General features: G+C 37.2%; 1 protein-coding gene across 8 annotated transcripts in view; it reads right to left on the reverse strand.

Moving 5' to 3' along the window:
- Snap91 (synaptosome associated protein 91) overlaps window positions 1–15,888 on the reverse strand; it is a 110,864-nt gene extending 94,976 nt beyond the window's left edge. For all 8 annotated transcript variants that reach the window (XM_063233148.1, XM_063233146.1, XM_063233145.1 and 5 more), the window contains exons 1-2: window positions 15,747–15,888; window positions 14,746–14,905 (exon numbers count right to left, since the gene is read on the reverse strand). In XM_063233148.1, the coding sequence (XP_063089218.1) occupies window positions 14,746–14,875 (130 nt within the window). In that variant the 5' untranslated portion in view covers window positions 14,876–14,905; window positions 15,747–15,888. The remainder of the gene's footprint in view (window positions 1–14,745; window positions 14,906–15,746) is intronic.
- Window positions 15,889–22,167: the final 6,279 nt, after the last annotated feature.

Consider the following 22,167-nt stretch of genomic DNA (forward strand, 5'->3'; position numbering starts at 1 on the left):
CTAATAATTCTTTTAAGATAAAAAATTCAACTGAAAAACAGTATTCTCAAATCCATATCTTTTTCATAACTGTAAATACTGGATACTTATCAAGTTTCAAGAAATAAATAATTCAAAAAAATAAAATAGCATAATAACTCACTCAAAATTCTGAGATCCCATAGTATTGTACCTAATCTACTAACTTCTAAACATTATAAATTTTGTTTTGGGTATTGAGTTTTGAGACAAGGACTTACTGCATAGTCTGAACTGCATGTGAACTTGTTATGTAGCCCAGGGTGGTCCTGAACTTGGAATCCCCTTGCCTCAGTCTCCTGTATGTTAGGATTATAGGCCTATGGCACCTGCTTAACTGTCATAAAATTTTAATCAAAACTATATTTACTAGCTTACTGTTACTTGCAAGGAAAGAATTTTGACAGGTAAAATCTTAAATGATTCAATTATCTACTAACAGTTTTTCCAAATGTCTTGTCATATGGTTGTACTCATTTGTTAAATGGTTGCTTACCTTTTCATTAACACTAAAAACTGTTAATGTCCTTCAAATATATTTCACTATAAGTAAAGGTGACATAAACAAATGTAATGCTAACACTGAGATTAACAACAACTATTGATCATTTTTAATTCACTATTAGGTGAACTCTTTTTCTCAAATGCTTTACAAATCTTTCTCAAGAGCAATATACTAACACTTAATGTAAATTTGGAGTCTTTCCATTTCCATTTATTTTAACTATGACCTGACAACAATATAAAATACTAATTATGAAGAACTCAGTCCTAATAATAAAGTCACTTCATATAGTTTGTGCGTTTTAAACACTTGGATGGAACCAACAATCATTACTCTTCTTGTAGAGTCAATAGCTCTTTTACTCAAAGCCTCCTTATTTCAAGTTTAGGCAGGTTATGCACACCTATAATCCCAGCAGGAGGAGGCAAAGGCAGGAGGATTATCAAGCAGAGATAGAAAACTCCTCCCACCAAGACCTAGTCACACAAATCACTGGGTGACTAGATCATAAAGAAAAACACACTGGCAGATGAAGCCTGGGCTTGGAAACATCCTTGTGAATTCCAGTTCTGGGCATCTATGTAAGTCCAGTGAGCATCTTGTCTTTGTAACCAGCATAAGATAAACTGCCTAGATTAAGGACGAAAAATTTATTTCAGTTTAAGTCTTAACAACTGACAGTGGAAATTCAACGCACTGTATATGGATGCAGTTGGGAGGCCAAACCAAAACTTTAAGAAGCAGCAGTATCAGTGAACAGTATCTGCCACAGATGAAAGGCAAGCAGAGAATCCACTTTCTGGCCATTAGTCACTCAGTTTCAAGACATTCAGCCTCACAGAAAAAATTCACAGTAGCCAGTTTACTGCTGTATCTTAATGACTACACTAATATATCATTTCCATGGACATGGTAGAGTCAAAGCTGTGTGTTTACATCCCATTCCCTTCTCTTCAATTCATAGCCAGACTCTGTTCCCCAGCTTCCCTTACATTTTGGTGAGGTCATTAACTGAATTCCTCACAATGAAACATAGGTAAAAATGGTGTCTAGGCTGCTCTTACCCCTGCAGTTTTTTCCTTTTTGTCTTCCTTCCTTATTAGCCAGACGCACAATGTAGCAGCAATATAACAGAACCTCTAAATAGAAGGAGCCACCCATAGCAAAATGCAATACGAGCAAGAACTAAAACTCGTATCAAGCCACTAGTTGCTGGGATTGCCAACGAGCTAGTTCCGGTTGAGACCGACAGTCCTACTTCTGTCCTGCCACATTCGCAGACAAACCATGACTTGCACTGAGGAAATCAGAATTATTCCCTGTTGACTTTGTAAAACTCTAGCTCCAGGTAAAAAAATTGATTTTTCTCAGGGAGGCTATGAAGACACGGGCTTGGGAGCTTTAGATACTGTTTCCAGGGTTGCCGAGAAAGTCTGCAAGAAGGAAGCACTGCTTCCCTTCTATTACAGGAAACAGAAGTAGAGGACCGGGAAGTGGGGGAAGAGTCCTGAATATGTGAAGGACAGGTTCAGCTTCATCCCTGTTTTTATCCTCTTCTCACTACTAGAACCAAAATATTTCCTTTTTGCCTGAATTAGTTTTATCTAAATTTCTATAATAAGCAAACAAAAGTCACGGCTAAGTCTAAATGCTTCAATCCACATGCAACATTTTGACACATATTCTTCCAAAATATGTATTACAGGCATATATATGTGAATATACATATGAAAAATGTATCTTACTGAAAAATCTTCTTTCCATGTCAACACACTTGAATACTTCATTTTTACTCTTCTTAACTTTTTTTCTTTTTTCATTTTTAAAGGTTTTCTCAGTTTGGAAATACCATCTTTTAAAAAAAAACAGTACGTAAGGGTATTTCAATTTTGTTTTCCTACACAACTATCAATGCAACAAGCACCCCTGGATGCAGTTTTCTCTACTTCCTGAGATAAACTTGTAAAAAGTCAAACTGCTAGGTCAAATAACTTTCAAGGTGCTGAAACTGACAATCCACCCTTCTAAATATTTATACTAATTTATCCCTCCCCATCAACTGAATACATGACTCACACACTTTCTACCTGGTATTAGTTAAAACCAATCTCTGGCATATCACTGTCACTAAAGTTGACATTTATTCACAAAGTATAGGTAAAGGTATAGGTAAAGGGCAACACACTCAGGATTCCCTGTCTCTCCCTCAGACAGAAGCTTTCTTTCTCTCAATAAATATATTCTGCTAAAAAAAAGTGTAGGTAAAAATCAAGGGAACATGGTAAGAATTATGTGAAAAAATGACCAAGCAGAGAACCACGAAGTGGTGACGGGACACAAGTATTAAATAGCTAGTTCAGCCCACTCAACAGTGCAGCTTCAAATTAGCCCTATGTGGAAGCTTCATTGCAGTCACACTTATTCAAAGCTAGCCTAAAGCAGTGTTACATGTTAAAACACTTAATGAAGAGGCTAGAAAAATACAAAAAAACTTCAAATTTGATGAATCAAAAGAAAAAAATCAACAACAAAACTACATTAAGCCATAATCTAACCAATTTTCTGGTTGGAACTTGGAAAAGCTGTAAACTGCACACATTAACACTCACCAGGTTAACAGTGAGACTAGAGTGAAATTCTGTAAGCTGACGTAGGTGACCAAAACAATGACCCATTAAGGTGCCTGCTCAAGGCAGGTAAATAAATGGTATTCAGTGTAAAACCCCCAGAATGTGTGGCTCAATTTTCTTGGGACTGAGCTGTTTCATTTGTAAAATTTAAGAGGCTGGATAACTTCTAAAATTGTATTGAACCTCAATTCCCTCCAGCTCTGAGCCCACCCACAGTTCAGGTACTATCACTTGACATTCTCTTCCTTGCTAAACTCAATCTTACAGCAACTCTTAACTTCTCTAAATTCCTATAGTGTGTCTTGTTTTCCATGAGGCTCTTCCGAGAGAGCAGTCTGCAACAGTCTTGTCCGCGTCTCACTGATTAGGCTTCATAGATCCATCACTTCCTCTTCAATGTTCCTCCTTCACTGTAGTTGTCACCTTCCCTACTAACACAATTCTTTTGAATGATTTATAATTATTTCTTTCATTTTCTGTCTCTCTTATTAAAAGTTGAAAGTTCTATGATGCCAAGGGCTGTATCTTTTTCAGAATGGTGTTAATGCCTCTTGGAATAATTTCTGGCATCTAGCAAATATGCCAATATTTGTTAAATGAATAAATGAGACTATGTTAAATAAGCTACTAAAACCCTCCATGTTGAAATTTCTACCAAATAGTAATCAAAAAACCAAATAAAATATGTTGCGATTTGTTGTAATTTTTACAATGGCAAAAGAATTTTAAATTTTATATTAAGATCACTGTTGTTCTAAAGCCTCAAATTTTCTTTCAGCCCTGGGGATTGAACCTGGAGTAGGTCTCACACCTGCTAGGTGAGTGTTTCGTACATCCCCAGGCCTACCCCTCAAAGTTAATGGTAATACTGCCAACCTACTGAATAATATCACTAAATAGTGAAGACTAAATGTGTTATCTTTTGAAATGTTTTTCTCTCATATCCATCCTTAAAATGCACAATGTATAGATTTATGAATTATTAAATGAATAAAGCCATGGGATCCTGCTGTAACCAACTCAAAACAATTAAAGAATTTACAGATACATATAAAATGCTAATGAATAATTTTATTAAATACCTAATCATTCTATTATCTAATCATGGATGATATATCCCAAGAGAAGCATATATGTGCTTTAAATCCCCAACTAAAAATCATATGTATAAACTGTGTAAAATGTAATTTTTTCCCAATTGCTCATTGTTCTAACTTTCCCTACCAAGGTTATAATTGTATTCAAACTGAATTTTAATCATATTACAAGAATACAAGTGTTTAAAAACACAAGTGTTGGGAATCTGTCAGGAAATATGTATTAACTGTGTACAGTAAGCACTAAGTAGAAAGTTTGTGACAATAAAGCATCTATAGCTTGGGAAACAGGAAGGTTATAATTTAAAAAAATCACAATTTAGCACAGTTACCAAAATCTGCTATTACTAGGTTTGGTGAAGCAGTCTGAAATAATCTTCATACTAGAGAAAGAAAATTACTAAACAGAATCTCACTGCAGCTTTATGAATAAGGGAGAGGTATATGCATAGGGGGACCATCTATGCACTGAGAAACGTCTAAAGCTAAGTTTTAGAAATGAGATTGAAATGTGTTATAACACAGAAATTACATGTGCAAAGGCCTCAAAATAATGCATGGTACAGTGACTCTACTAAATTAAAACAGTAGCTCAAGAATAAAATTTGAGCTGTATGTGTTTATGCAGACAAGAATAAAAGACAGAAAATCAGGCTGACTCCATTTCCAGTATACAGGTGAACTAGCAAAGAAAAAACATGTGATAATCTAGATAAATAAAGCAGTCATCCTTCCATCCATTTGTCTGAAGTTAAAATAAAAGTAAGCCCCTGGGCCAAAAAAAAAAAATGGTTTCAGGAAACCACACAGTACAGTAATACTAAGAGAAGGCTTCCCTGAAGGCAAGTGTTAATCTCAGCAGTTTAAAGGCTCAGATCTTAACACCCTGCATGGCTAACAGATGACAAAGCAAGGTGACTAGATGGAGCTAGGGCCCCTACAAATATCTGGGATCCTTTGTGGTTATAAAAGTAACAGGAATAAAACAAAAAAGTATCTTTTAGCAAAAGACAACAACAGAAAATGTGCCCTACTAAGACTACACTCTGGGTGGATGCGACAATCTCTAGGGTACCTACTGGTAACCACAGCTTTCCTCTTGTTCAACTTGGCTTTCGAATATATACTACAGTTGGACACTCCAATACCTAAAACTCTCAAGGCCACGTGTTTTCCAGAACCCATGATTTTTCAGGTTCAACAAACATGTGATGGTGTACATGCCACACACTAATGTGCTACTATGATGCCAGCAGCACAAAATAATGTGAAAATATTTTTGTAGCTTGACATATGAACTTTTGTGATAGATAATACAAAAACTATATAAGGTCAACTCTGCCACTAAATGATTTACAAAATTAATTTTGGTTTTCTTAGTTTTGGGAATTTTCAAATTATGGATAAGGATTAGAGACATGGGCCTGCTGTGGATGGGAAAATCTGAGAGCAGAAATCAACTTAAAGTGCTCCCAGGATCACAGCACCTGTGGGTCCTTTTGGAAACACACACAAATTCTCTCCAGGTGACTCCAGGCTTCCCAAGATTCCCACAGGTGAGGTTCTAGCCGGAGTCTACAATTATAAAACACATGAGGAAACACCATGATTGAGGGTCAGGTGTATTCAACAGCAGAAGCAGAATTTCATATGCTAATTGTATGTGATACAGAATATAAAATTAGTTTCGTTAAAATGGTTAAGAAATAAAAGAATTAAACATGTGAGCAAGAAATTTACATTTTCCAAAAGTAAGAAACTCTGCAAAATTTCAAGACTTAAAAATATAACTAAAAAGGGGCTGGGGATTTAGCTTAGCGGCACAAGAATCTGCCTGGCAAGTACAAACTCATGAGTTCAGTCCCTGGTACCAATAAACAGATAAACAAAGGATGTACAAAAGTGGATAAGGCAAAATTAAAGAGAATCTGTAAACTTGAAGATACAGTATCTAAAAATAAAGTATACCAATCAGAAAAGGAAACAGAAGAAAGAGCACTGAAACTGTGAAAGATGTATTTAGAGATGTATGAATGCAATAAAGTCTAACATATATCTAATATTTGAAGGACAGAGAAAAGGATAAGGTATAAGCAATAATCAAAAATACATGAGAGGCAGAAAATTTTCCACAACTGATGAGAAACATCAATTATCAGATTCTAGAAACACAAGTTCCAAACAGAATAAACAAAATGAAAGCTGTATCTAGTCACACACACTATTGAAGAACAACATAAACTGGAGATTATAAAAGTAGCCAAAACACACACACACACACACACACACACACGAGATTATTTTATTTAATGGCAGGTAGATAAATGAATACTTAAGAGCACAATATTATCTTGAATGATAATGGTCATTCTAGAATTGCATATTCAGGTACATTAATTTTCAAAATCATGAAAATAATATTTTTTAATGGAGTTTACCAGTAAAAAACCTCACTGAAGATGCCTCAGGACACAGTTGAAGAAAACTATGAAATTATGAGCAAAGAATTTACGGGATAAATTTATGTGAATAGACAACGCTTCAATCAAATAATGTCAAGCTTTGATGATTAAAACTATGATGGAACTAAACATTAGACAATAATACCACACAAATCAAAAGTGGGTAAAGTAAAGTTTTCGAATGTCTGAATTTCTGAAAAAGAGATTACTGATATACTGCAAAGAATACATATTGAATTCTTAAGGATAATCACTAAAAGAATGCAAGTAATATATATAGCTTCCAAATTATAGACTAGTGTAGTTGAAATTAAAGTATGACACAGTTAAAAAGGGTAAAAAATAAGTATGGCAAAGCAAAGGGTCAAACCACTAAAGATATACAGGAACTGTTACAGAGACAATAGTAATAGTTATGGTACTAGTAATAGCAATCATAATAGCAGCAGCAATTGTACTAGTAATCGTTAGCAGTAGTAGCAGTGATAATAACTGATTACTATTGAATATTTGTATGTCAAACTCTGGGCTAAGTATTTTATTTGCCTTTTTGTTTTCATTCATCAAAGTGAGATAGGTACTATTATGAACTTTCATGTTACAGATGAAGTTTATTACTGATATAAACCAAGGGAGAGGATAAGCAAGGAGATTTCAAAGAGTTCTATAATCATTGATCACCTACTAGATCTAACACATGACAGATAACTCAGGTTAGTGGCTTGTTGAGAAGACAATGACTGACAGTTAATAATAACACTAATATTTCACACACGAATTAAGCCAATCAAAGGCATAGAATGTCCAAACAAGTGTAGAAGTTATGTTTGTTTACTTTGAAGTGGTGAGGTCAGTGTTTCGAGAAGTTTACTTGTGGGGAAGAATAAAGCAGAAGATGACAGGTTGCTTGTTAGGAAGAGGTCACAGAGTCCAGAGACATTTGTTAAGCGGGTAGTTTTTATTTTTGCTTCTTTTAAGTGAATGTACTTGAAAATGTTTACAAAATTATAGAATGAGAGGTTAGAGACATAGATGACAGAGAAAATAACTCATGTAGAAAGGAGGAGAGCTGTAATTAAAAATACAAGTGCTAACCTCAGGAGGATGATCAAATGAAAAAAGAAAAACCCCATACAGCAGAAAAAGAGGTAACTTCTCTCTCTTGAGGAGCCAGGAATGGCACAACACAAAAGCTATTAGAACATACTAGATCCTTCTTTAAGAAGCATAAACTTATGTACACACATTGGAAAGGAGGATCCTCACTCATTTAGAACAAATGAGACACCAGAAAACAGCAAGAAAAAGACAGTGGACCTCGATGTACAGTTCCCTGGTTTTTATCGTCACTCACTGCCCCGTGGAATAGTCTATAATATTTTACTCATAGGTCATTGAGTAAAATTGTGCAACTGACATAAAGTATATCATTCAAGTATTCTCTCCTTTACAAAAAAAGAGCAACTCTCACCTTACATAAATGCCTAAGAATAAAACACTCATACCCCTTTACAAGCAAACAATACATTTTCCTAAAAGAAACTTAAAAAAGAAACAGAACTGAAGAATAAAATTTTTAATGATAATAAAATGTAGCTTTTCAAATTATGTAAATGCAGTATGATCATATTTGAAGGCACTCTCTGCAGATTGTGGCTCAGGCATTGAGTTACCAAAATACAATTCTGTTAGGAAGGCATCCTTAGCCCTCAGGGATCAGGGTCTTTACTGAGTTAATGAAATCAACATAAACTCTGAAGAAAATTATCCCTTCATCAATTAGCTTGAAGCAAAGAGGAAAGATTTTTAAAGGATGTTTCTGAAACATTCAGGGCAACCAAATGTACAAATTAAGTTACAGACAAGTATTCCATAGCAATTTATTAAATATTAAAAGCACAGTAATATACCAAAACTCTAGACTTGAATCTAGAATGCTACATGCAAATACTGCAATTATGATTTCATGTATTTTATAAATACAGATTATTCTTAAATTATCAAAGCAATGTTTAAATACTCAATGTTTTGAGGGCTGGCATATAGCTCAGTGGTGCAATGTGGTTAGTATGCATGAGATCCAAGGTTCAATCCATAACACCAAAAAAAGAAATAAAGTAATCTGAGTTACCAGTGTTCTACTGGTTCTAACAAACTACCCACCCAAACACATTATATCACTGTATTAGTCACTTTCCCATCACTAGAAGAAAATACCTGATACTTGCATTAAAGAAGGTTTGTTTGGTTCAGTTTCTAGTGGGTTCAGGCTATGGCTGGCTGGCTCCAGGCAGAAGCAGCATAGTGGCAGAAGGACAGGTGGAAGAATGCTTTCAACCCACTGACACCAGAAGTACAGAGTTGAAGGGCTGATCCAGAGACAAAAATGCATCCTCCAATGTTATGTTCCCCAGTGAGCCACTTCCAACTAGGCCTCACTTTCTAATGGTATATTCAGCTATAAACTCATCAATGGATTAATCTACTGATAAGTAAATATCATACTTCCACAATCTAATCACCTTCCAAAAGCTCCATCTCTGAATAGAGGAGACTGGGGGGAGTTCATTTTAGATCTAAAGTGTAACAATCACAATGGAGAAAACACATCTAAAGTCACTCAAATATATTCAATGTTATAGAATACAGAAAAAAAGAGTCCTCCAAAAATGAACAAGAAAAAAGATACCAAAAAAAAAAAAATCCTCGTCTGGCTTGGTAATGCATGCTTGTAATTCCAGCTCTCAGGAGGCTGACGCAAGAACTCCATGAGTTCAAGGCTAATTTGGGCTACATAGCGAGTTTGAGGCCAGTCTGTACTGTATGGCCAGACCTCATATCAAAAAAAAAATCCTCACTATGTCACAAGGTGACACACAGCCTGTTATGCACTTTTTTTTTGGTACGGGGATTGAATTTATGACCTTGCGCTTACTGAGCTAAAGCCCCAACCCTACACAACTTGCTTAATTACTTGTAAATTTCTTCTAACATATGTTTCCTCCTATTACCTAAGACTCTCTGTGACTCCTTTGCTTCCCTTTCTGCTACCAACCCTAGAACATCATATGATTTTTCTCTCCTTATGGGATACTGAACACCATCCAAGAATATCACAGAATCTGAGCATCTTCCAAGAATATCACAAGAGAACACAGATTGGACTCCTTATATTACACTTAAAATATAAACACCATTAGGTTAAATGCTTTCCTGAAAAATATTTCCCCTCTCTCTTCATGATTGTCTAAAAAGTAATGTAGTAGTCTTATTTAAACCATCTCCTACCAGAGCTGAAATCAAGGAGGATCACAGTGTGCATGGTATAGGAAAATTTTAGTTAACAGGAAATAGTTAAAAGAGAACAAATGGAATCAAAGTATACTTCTCATACTGAAAATTATCCTAGTGTTCAGTAATATTTTATACATTGTTCTACTTTATTTTGGCCAATCAGCTTCTCTTTTTGGATCTTTCAGCACACAGAATGTTATTACAAATATATGGTATCCAAATTTCATTTCTTTAAATCAAAATATGTATATTGTTTCTTTTCTAAATTAAAGTATATTTATATATACTAAGCAAACTTAGGTAAATTAACTTTTTTTGTTGTTGTCTTTTTTGAGATAGGGTCTCGCTATGCAGTTCAGGCTGGCCTTGAGCTCACTTTGTAGCCCAGGCTGGTCTCAAACTCCCAGCGATCCTCCCATCTCAGCCTCTTGAGTGCTGGGATTACAGGCGTGAGCCACCACGCCCGGCTTGGTAAATCGACTTTTAAGTTTAAATTTCTGTCCTACTTTTACTCACAAAATTTCTTTTGCATTTTTCTGAAACAGGGTCTGCTGTGTAGCCTCAGCTGGCCTTGAACTCTCAATTCTCTTGCCTTAGCCCCCCCAAGTGCTGGGATTATAGGCATGTGCCACCATGCCCAGGTTTCAGATATTTTATGAACACAATTAAAGTAGCTGGAATTTTATGGTACTTTGACAATATTTTCTTTGAATCAAACAATCTACATTCTGAACTGCCTTTATTAAATATGTTTATAAGAACCATAATCTTATTTTTTTCTTAGTTTTGACAAATAGTAAAATTATAGTATCTCAAACTTACAATTCAGAACTGGAAGCACTTGCTTTTTTATGTAGGCTAAACTAATTACTAAAATCTCTTAAGAAGTTTAATATGAGAAAAATATGATTACTGATAACCAAGTTGACATTCCAATAGGTATGGTATGAAAATAATGCATAATTTTGAATTTTAATATTATCAAATAATGTAACACATAAGCAATATAACATACAGGATATAGAAACTGATCATAAGCACTATTAACTGAAATAAATCTTATACCATGGTTGCACAAGTTTCTAAATTTCTCCCTACCGATGTTTCTTTGGGCCTAGTCTATTCATCTGAAACCCTTCAGAGTACTTTTTTAGACAGTGGGTGTCCTGGTGGATTTTTTTAAATTTTTATTTTTAACTGGCACTACTGGTTACCCATCAGCCACAGGACAGAGCAGGAAAACCTACTAAAGTATAAAAACAGTTGTAATAAAAAAGTGCATTATTTGTTAAATTCTGGATGCTACATAGGCACAAGTTACAAGTGAAAAGTAAGGCTGCATAGTGCAAATGTCTGTAGGAAATCTGTCACACTAACACCAATTAGATCTTTCATCTTCATATGCAAAAGGCAACACTACTCTAGTAGGACAGGGTATGAGCTCAAAGTTTTACATAATCCAAAGATCCTATAAAACACTTATTTGGATTATCAAAAAGTATATGATCTTTTATCATATACTTTGATCAAAGTATAAAAGTATAGAATCAAAGTATAAAATCTTTAAAAAAATTTTTTTTTATTTCCTTTTTGAGACAGGGTCCTGCTATGCAGTTCAGGCTGGCCTTGGGCTCACTTTGCAACCCAGGCTGGTCTCGAACTCCAATGATCCTTCTGCCTCTGCCTCCCAAGTGCTGGGATAACAGGTGTGCGCCATCACACCTGGCTTACGAAATGCTTTAAACTTAACCTAACTGCTGACTATCGTGATGGTGTTTTGAATCTGTTTTCTTTCTAGTGTACTGTTACTAGAAAAAAGCAGTTTCATTTTTCTTTCACCCTTTAACCATATGCAATTGTGCCTCTAGAAGTTAACGAATCATTTCTTCAAACATACAAATCATACACCATTAAGCATTAATTTATGTCACTAAAATTCACAATAATTTTCTTGAGATTTCCACCTAAAAGTGTTATCTTCTAAACAAGTATTTTATATATTATATTAAATATATATTCCCTAAGGATTCTGAGTCCAATTAATCCAATAGTTTAAAAAAATCACAGAACTATATACTTCATTCTAATTATCTACTGACCTAAACTGTGAATTGCAACATTCTAATATGTCAAACTAATAATAATTTTGTTGTTTCAAACTCAGAGTATACATTTGTTTTTTCTTCCCACCCAGTAAAATACCAACTACTTCAGAACGCTTTCATTCTTGCAAATTTTAGTTATGTAGTTGCATGTTTTAACAACAAGTGTGACTTGCATTTTAAAAGTCATAGTATTTTTTCAGGTTTATTATTTATGATTATAACTAGTGTGTTAGTTAAGGCCTGGACATAAATTCCCTAGGTAGGCTATTGCTTTTCAAAGGAATTACTTGACAAGAAATTGGCAGAGATGGCCTAATACATATAATTTATATACTCAGGTTTCCCAAATAACCTTTTCTTATAATAACACACATTGATGGTGTGATATCTGTCTCTCCAAATTCCACTCAAAGGTTGGTTTTAAGTAGAAAATACATTTTATTACTTATTATAAAAGTAAAAACACTGCACAAGAAACCCATTAATAAGTATTATTACTCAGTGTTTGGTTTTACTCATTTCTATGACTGAATTTTTAAAACTTTCATACATAGAGACCATTACATGTGTGAAGGTTATAATGCTCAATTCTACACAAAACCAGAGAAGCAGGTAGATGTTTTGGAGATTAGGTAAATTAGGCTAATGTGGTTCCTTTTCTCCCTTCATCAATAGATACTGCTACTAAATAAATCAGATGAGAGTTAAATGCATAGTTAAAAACTACAAAAGTTTATTGTACTTGTTGAACCTAAATAGTGACCGGTTAATAATATAAAGCTCAGTGCCTGGCATACAGTAATTGTTCAATAAATGGTTAGCTTATCTGATTATTTATATTAATAATTCAACACCAGCTCCTACTACAATCGCTTTCTATTAACATGGAATCTTCTCCCATGTTCCATAATTTCAAAATCATCCTCATCACTAATGGGTGCTGATATCACTGGGAAATCTCCCACTTTCAAAAAATTTAAAAGACTCTTCCAGATCTAAAACATTAAGGTGACTAAATATTTGAGTCTCACAAGTCAGTCTTTATCTGAATGATGTCTTCATGAAATGCTCAAACGCATAAATATGTTCTAAACCTATCCTTTTTATGAGAATTTTCTACACTGATAGACACTCTTAAAACATGAGTCATCCTTTCAGAGTTGGGGAAACTGATGGAAAAGTGGCTAAATGATTCAGCATGCTGCAGCAAAATGAGCTGGTCATGAATTTGTAATTTCTACTTCACTTAGATGTCCTGGCCCTGGAGGCCACTCTTACCCTGTATTACATGCATAACACACGATACTGTGGTCAATAAGTTTTGTTAAACATTTCCTCAGGAAAGGTGTGCTTTTATTTTCTTCTCAGAAGAGCTTCTAGAAAATAATTATTCAGTGCTATGAGACAATAGGCTCACAAGGCTGTAAACTTTTACCATGTCCAGCTGTGAGCTTCCTCAAGCTTTGCTTGTGCAGATGATAAGCCTGGAGTTGGTTTTAACACTGCTGCCATTTTCTCAGCCGCACAAGAGACAGTGGGGGATGGACTTAAGCTAAAAAAACCAGAAAATGTGCAAGGAAAAGCCAGATGGGGAACTGGGCATGGCTATTCCTGTGTCTCTGCTGCCAACAAACGTCATAACCAAAGATCCTATGCAGGTCAAAAAGACCAAGCAGAAACACTAAAATATAGTCTGATGTAACCTTACTTACAAGGAGCCTCATATCCAAAGCAAGTAAAACTTTTATACAGTGTCCTTATTTACCCTTCATAGTAACAAAACATTTACATGTTAATCAAATGAAATAATTCAGAAATCTGTAGATCCTGAACCAGAATAAAGTCTGGTTTATTCACACAATCAATATGAAATAAATGAGAACTAAATGTTTTCCTCTAAAATTGTACTATCTCCAAAGGTGAGAAAGTATATCCATTCTGTCACCATGGGATAATCACAGTACCCAGAATTTTCTGAGAATGGGACAAAGAAATGCGCCAGGATGTGTAAAGCAAAATTGCCATCATCAATTTAGTGTCATTTCCTCATCTGAAGTTTGAATTAATTTAAATTTGGTATGGTGCACCACACACACACACACACACACACACACACACACACCCCTTCTGCAGCAACAGAGAAAGTATAGCGCTTTAGAATTATTCAAAATGTATGTAGGAACTAACTAGGGTGACAAGTTTGACCTTCATCTTGTCCCCCATTTTAAATGATTTCCTTTAACCTGGAGGAGGGAGCCTGGTGGAGAAAGGAAGAAATGGGAGCTGAAAAGTGTCTAATCGAACATTTGTACAATTTCGTGTGAACATTTGTGCAATTTCTTGTATGTGTGTGTGCGTCTGTGTGTGTGTGTCTGTGTGTGTGTGTGTGTGTGTGTGTGTGTTGTGTCGATCCACGAGGACCTTGGAGGTCAACAAAAGGAAAACAAGGCTCAAAAGGCAAACTTTCAAGGCTGACTCAAGGCTAGATCTCCATAGTTGGAGATTTTCAGCTCAGCGGCAACCCGTCGGGAGTTCAAGGGACACTGCATAACCCTAAGCCAGCCTAGGCCGCACCTCTGGCATCCTGGGTGCCTCTGCCACGCGCGTGTCCCACTTATATAAAGAGATGCTTACAGTCCAGGTGCTTCTTCTTGGGACCCATCACCTCATGAGTGGTGGCTTTGCAGACTGCTCTTGCTACCGCAGAGCCTGTCACGCTATACTGAGCCGCGGCGATCCGATCCGTGAGCGTTTGGCCCGACATCTTCTCCAGCCCTGTCTATCACCTCCTCCTCTGCAGGAAAGAAGGGGAGATGGTCCCGCTTTACACCCTACCCGCTGAGCACCCAGGCCTTGCCTCCTCCAGCCGCATGGCGGCTCTCTCCTCCTCCGACCCCACCCTGGCACCAGCTCTCAGGGCCAACAGAGCTTCCAGCCCTGCTCCTTCAAGGCGGCCCACGGGATACTATCCCCGAGCAAGTCCTTTAGGGAACCTCGGCGGGGTCCTCATTCCATCTCATCCCATGCACTTTTCAGTCCTTTCTGTCAAGGAGCACTTCTGCAAGCCGATTCCTGGTGCTGAACTCGTCCCAGCGTGCGTCGGGGTTATTCCCTGGGCATCTTGCTCACCAGTCGCCCACCTCCTCCCTTCCCCATGCCGCAGTGTTTCCTCTGGGCAGCCTGCACGCTCCGGAGAGGGAATGCAACACCCAGCGCTGACCACCTCCCTCCTCCTGTTGGGAGCTGCTGCAGCAATGGGCTCGACCTCCCTCGTCCGCGCTGGAGATTATCCTAATGTTGCGCCATATTACACCCTCGCCTCCTCTTCTTTCCTCGCTCGGTGTCTCCAAAACGACGCCGAGGCCTCCACCCGGCCCCCTCCCCCTCGCCCCTAGTCCCCTCCGCAGGGGCATCCGGGGGCTCTGCGGAGGCGCCCCAGCCTCCCTGCGCCTGCCTCGCCTCGCCCTTTCCCGCTGAGGAGCCGAGCTGGGCTGACAGCCCAGCCCCCGCCCGCCCCGAGCGCGCGGCGGAGCTGTCACCGGCCGCTGCCCTTCTGCACGCCCTGGGATTAGCCTCCCGGCTCCCCGCGCGGCCTCCCGCAGAGCAGGGGGCCGAGCCCAGCGGCGGATACTCACCGCGCCCTGCAGCGGCGCCGCCCGCCGCCGGATGAGCGGACCTCGGCCCCGAGGGAAGCCGCGACGGTGGGTGTGTGCGGTCGGGTGGCGCGCGGACCCGGTTCCCGGGGCGCGATGCCTCCCGCCCTGGCCGGGCCCCCGCCCTCAGCTCCGCGGTCCCTGCGCCCGCCGCGCGTCGCCTCCCCCGCCAGCGCCGCCGCGTCTCCTGCGCTCCGCGCTGCGTCCCCATCCCCGCCCCCACCTCGGCTGGGGCGCCTCCGTCTGGTCAGGTGACGGCGGCGGACAAACCCGGCTGGCGCTCCGCGGAGCGCCTCGCGGCCCCTCCCGGCTACTCACGCACGCCGCCTCCCCCGCCCCCGGGCCGCTAGCTTAAAGGCGAGGGGGCCGCGCGAGCATCCCCGACCTGCGCGCGTACGGAGAGGCGGTGCGGAGCGCAGGAGCCGCCCGCTGCGCTCCGCTAGCTCCGCGCCTCGCGCACTGCCGCGCGCGCACCGCACTCACCTGCCCGCCCCTGCGGGCCGCGCCGGCGTCGGGCTGCGGAGCTCGCGGGCGGTCGGCTCCGCGCGGTGAAGGCCAAGGCGCGGACGGCGGCCTCGTGCGCTGCCCGAGGGAGGGCCCTGCCCCTTCGCCCCACACTCTCCTCTCCCGCGCCGGCCTGGCGGAGGCAGCCCAGGCCCCACTGGCAGAGCGATTTTAAACGTCAGATGCAGCCGCGACCGTTACCTGTGCGCCCTCGGCTCCTTGATGCCGCTCAATTTAGATCTCAGTTACAACCAGGAGCCGGTGCGCAGGTAATCCTAGCCACTTCAGCCTTCAATGGATACTGCGGTCCGAAGCAGGAACCAGTAATTAACAGAACCATTAATGGAGTCCCACAGTACTTTCCACTGCAGTCGTTTGCATCTTCAAAAAGTATTTTTTTGGCAGTTGAAGTGTTTGAACATTTAACGTCAATTGATTCTTGAGTATCATTTGCACTCTATGTATAGATTTCTAAACAGGCATTTGGAGTTGATCAATAGCTTCACTGAATTGTTATTTTTTAAAAATCCTCGCAATACAATCAAAATCAGAACATCATTGGTAAATTTCCCTAACCTTTTTCCTGTCTACAGGAGACTTCTGTTCAGCTTCAATGTCTACTTAAACATAGCAAGGTTTTGTTTTGCAGTCCTCTCTTATCTTCTAGTGCAGTGTTCAGTATGTAGTCATGATTTCATAACAGTTGAGAATGATTCTAGTACTAATTAGAAGATTAATGCCCAAAAATAGACAATCAAGACCACCACTGTTAGGTACTATTACCATATAACCTACCAGTATCACAGTCGGTAATTACCCATTGGAAATAAAAATACATTTCCATTCAAAACCTTTTGATCAAATTTGTAGCAGTTTTGTTCCCAAACTGGAGGCAACCCAAATGTTATACAACTGGTAAATGGATTTTTAAAATGTGGGTATACCTACACGGTGGGATACTGCTTAGCAATACAAGAATAAATGAAAACAACATTGCCTTAGTTACTCTGCTCGCTGAGACACAACAGCTAAAAACTCAAAACTCCAAATTGTTGAACTTTATTATATATAATTATACCTGGATATATCCGATGAAGAGATAACGGGGTGACATTGATATCAAAGTAGACTTTACAAGAGAGAGTACTGCTAATAATAAAGAAGTACATTTCATAATAATAAAAATTATCATGTAACAATCCTGCATGTTTATGTATCTAGGAACAGAGTTTCAAAATAGGATGATGCAAAGAAGAAAAAAAAAAGCAAATGAAAAGTGTTAAAAAGAGAAACTGGCAAATCCACAATTGTACTTGAAGATTTCAATATTTTTCTATTTGTAATTGATAGGATAGAAAGCAAGTAAATATATGGATACTTGATAACACTGGCCAATTTAACCTATGGTCATTTATAAAATTCTCCATCTAGCAAAAAGAGGAGTAGTTTTTTTTTTTTTTTCCAAATGCACATAGAACTTTCACTAGTATGGCCCATATTGTATGCTATAAAGCTAGACTCAATACATTTAGGAGCGTTACAGTCATACAAATTGTGTGTGTGTGTGTGTTTACCACAGAGAAAACTAAAAATTATCAACAAAGGTCTGAAAATCTCTTCAAGTTGATGGTTAAATATCATTTCCTAAATAATCTACGGGTCTAATTTTTTCACAAGGCAAATAAAAAATTACTTTGAAGTAAATGATAATAAAAATGTAAAATCAAAAGTTATGGGATGCAGATAAAGCAATGACTAGGAGAAAATTTATGGCATCACAGTGTTCACAGTAGACATGAAGAAAGACCTAGAAACTAGAAAAAGAACAAATTAAACTCAGCATAAGGAAAAAGGAAACAAGAGTGGAAATCAGTGAAATAGAAAAGAGAAAAATAACAAAATCAATAAAACCAAAAGCCATTTCTTTGAAGAGATCACTGAAATCTATAATCTCCCCATCCAGATTCATTAAAAAAAGAAATGACACAAATTTCCTTCTGGAGAAATGAAGTGAGGATACATGTTATGGATGTTACAAGGGTAAGAGAATGTTATGAACAACATATGCCTTTCAATTAGGTGACTTATGCAAAAAGAAAAGAAAGAATGTAGACTAATGATTCTTCAAATGTCCCATAATGGTCTCTTGACACAGATGTTGCTATTAAGAGTTTTTTGAGCAAGGAAAATATTAATGATTCAAATAATATAATCTCAATGACTTTTCAAAAAATTAAAAATCAATCCTCTAACAGTGTAAAATTACAAATGTACTGAGAAGCACGTGAAATCATAGCCTGTCACTGGTCTGCTACATATGTCTCTGGAACTATACACAGGAGAGTGTTCCACACATAAACATTCTGTCATGAGTGTTAGCATTGAAAATATCTCAGCCATAAAAGTATCATATATAAATTGATGCATTATGGAAAAAATGATGCTAACATTTGAAATGTGGGTTGTTTTTGAAAGTCTTATGGAGTATTGAAAATAGTAGAATGATTCTAGTGGCAAAGATTAAATTCTAAAGGCTATCATTACAACCATGAATGTTATATACTAAGTTGGAATGAAGAAAATTAACTAAAGAAAATAATTCCTTATCATTGCATATTCTTTGAAGGCACATAATGATATTCAATTACTGAATATCATTTCTTGCTTAAGTCTTAAGCAAGAAAAATAAATTATATTTGATTTTTTTACAGGTTGAAAAATTTTGATCTCTCAGTGATCAGAATAGAGGTTAACTACAATAGACAGATGCTCCCAAACTTAATATGGACCTTTTTCTGAGAAAATACATATGCATATCACCATACAGATTTTTTACCTAACTTAATATGCACATTTCTTCTAAGAACCAGATTTAACACAGAAAAAATAATAATTATATGTGAACTATTAATTGATATTAGAACATGAGGACAAATGGCGTCAAGCTCTTTGTTTCAGTTTATTTTAAAGTATTACAAGTGTGCAAGATACAGAACTAAAGCTAAAGACAACCTGATTGACCCAGGCAACAACCAGTGATCCAGTCAGAAGGTTCACACTTTTCTCCAAAATCTATATAATCCTTAAAATAAAACTGTAGGGTGATTCCATTGCAGCCTTTCTATCAGAGTAGAAAAAAACATATGAGCTACAAAAATTAACCATATTGGCATTCACTCCTACACACAAACGTGACATCTCTAGCCAAGCTCAAAAGCAATCAACAACACAAAGCAAATTTTGATATCCTGAATGCACTTGAATAGAAAAGGAAATTATTGCTTTGCTTTTAAAGATGACAGTTAAAAGAAGTCATAAAACAGATGAGCATTCTGTTCAGCAAAGAAATTATAGATTGCATAAAGTACTTGTAAGACTGAGATTCAAACAACTAAATCATCTTACAGAAGTGTAAACATTTGTGAAAGCATCAAGTTATTTAAGAATGAAAGCATATATATATGTATATATATACATATATATATATTCCAAGCCAGGACAAACATGTTTACTATGTCTTGTTTTGCTTAAAATTTAGGTTAAAAATAAATTTACCATGACAACTGGCATATTAGATGCACAGTAGCATGAATATAATTTAAATATAATGTTTTCATTTTGTTTCTCTGTTAGGTATCTAATGTGACTGTGGTATATATCTCTTGTTGTGTAACAAACTTTGCAACTTAAAACAACACTTTTTAAGTTCTTTTTCACAAACCTATAGGTTAACAAGGCTGTATTGGGTCATTTCCTTTAATAATTTTAATGCTGTATCTATCATCAGGTGATACGATTAGAGCGCTAGGCATCAAAGACGCTACTGAACCTCCCGAAACGACCTATTTGTTTCTATGTGTGGTAGCTGAATTTGGCTGTGGACTGAAATCTCAGCTAGGGTTTTAAGAGGAACAGCTACACAGAGCATCTCTGTGTGGCTGGGCTACTCATCACCAAATGGTCCAAGGTAGTCACATATCTTACATGGTGGCTGCTTTCCAAGAGGACAATATGAAAGGTGAAACGTTCTGGTGAATGTAGTGGAAACTGTAAAACATCAATATGTTGTATTTTATTTATCAAAAACAAGTTTCAGAGGCATCCCAGATTCAAAAGCAGAAGGCTGTTACTGGGAGGATTATTAGGAGACTAATTGCTATGATGATGCACAAAAGTAAACTCTTGTGAAGAACTTATAGAGACAAACTTACATTCTCAGAAGTATGAGATATAGTAACTTATGTCAGCTCCGTTGAAATAAAAAAGTTATCTGAACATAAAATAACACATTAAAGTATCTTTTTCAACTGGAATATCCTTCTCTTTCACATATAAGGTGAACTCCTGTGAGATCGCAGTTAAGTTATACATGACTTGTGAACATTCCCAAATTTTCTACATTAGCACCTTCTTTTGTTTTTTTCTTTTCTTTTTTTGAATTTTAAAGAGAATAAAATAAAACAAAGCAAAACAGAATAAAGCAAATCAGAATACAACAATGCAAGTGAAACAGGACTCCAAACCAAGATAATGGGAAATAAACAATTGCTACCATGTCTTATTTTCTTCAAAATAGCTGTCCATAACATCGTGCACAATAAAATCAAACAAAACAAAATCAATCAAAGCAAGAGAATGAAAGCATTACAGGACTTCAAAGATAACAGGAAATGAACAATGGCTACCACAATGTCTCTAGTTTTCTTCAAAATAGTTGTCCATACTAGCACACATAATAAAATCAAATAAAACAGAATAAAACCAATAAAAACAAAAAGAAAGCATTATAGGACTTCAAAACAAGTTGATAGGAAATTAACAGTGGCTACCATAATCTTGTTTTCTTCAAAATAATTGTTCATACCATCATAATAAAATGATACAAAACAAAACAAAACCACTCAAAACAAAAGAGTGAAAGCATCACAAAGATACCAAAAATCAACAATGGTTACCATAATATACCCAATTATTTTCAAAATAGCTTCCCATACCATCAGACACAGTAAAATCTAACAAAACACAACAGAATAAAACAAACCTAATGAAATTATGAAAACATAGAAAAATTCAAAATAAGATAATAGGAAATTAACAGTGGTCACCAGGTTCCCTTTTTTGGCATTTCCTTCCCTATCACTCATAATATCTACTATGCGTTTTTAAAAAAGTTTTGAAACTATTGAGTTTAAGTGACCGTCTCTCTATCACATATAAAATGCATAACCATTTGTCAAACTGCCACACCAGTGTTTATTCCACTGTACTGATTGCTTCTGATAAAAGTATAATAGTATTATGGTAGAATATCACCTAATAATATTTATTAATTTTTTAGTTGAAATTTTTTCTTAAAATTTATGAGGCAGTAGCACACACCTGTAATCCCAGTGCTTGGGAAACTGAGGCAGGAAGATCATTGCTAAGTGAGTTCAAGGCCAGCCTGAACTACAAAGCAAGATCCTGTCTCAAAAAGACAAAAATGAAAAATAAAATTTATCAGGTAGAAGGTATGATATTTAATGTCTCAGGTTATTAAATTGGGTAACCCCTAGTGTGAATCCCTGGCATTAAGCTTATTAGCTGATGACTTTGGGCAAATACTGTAGCCTTTAAGGTTTAGCATCCTCCTGTGTAAAATAGGCATGATAATGTCTACTTCAAGGAACAGTTACTATCATCAAATAAGAGAATTCCTATGAAGTCAGTAGCACAATGTTTAGCACATAATAAAAGCCCAGTAAATGTGATTAGTTGTACCTTGATAATTGTTGATATATTTTCATTATTTTATTATTTGAAAGTATAATTCATGTTTATATAGACCTCTAAGTGATGTTTTATTCTACTAGTGGTATTACTAAAATAATAAAGTAAACTAATAATGTATATAGTTGCT

This window comes from Cavia porcellus, unplaced genomic scaffold, assembly GCF_034190915.1.
Source record: "Cavia porcellus strain 051 isolate PalLab524CR breed Dunkin Hartley unplaced genomic scaffold, mCavPor4.1 scaffold_22, whole genome shotgun sequence".
Taxonomy (NCBI): domain Eukaryota; kingdom Metazoa; phylum Chordata; class Mammalia; order Rodentia; family Caviidae; genus Cavia; species Cavia porcellus.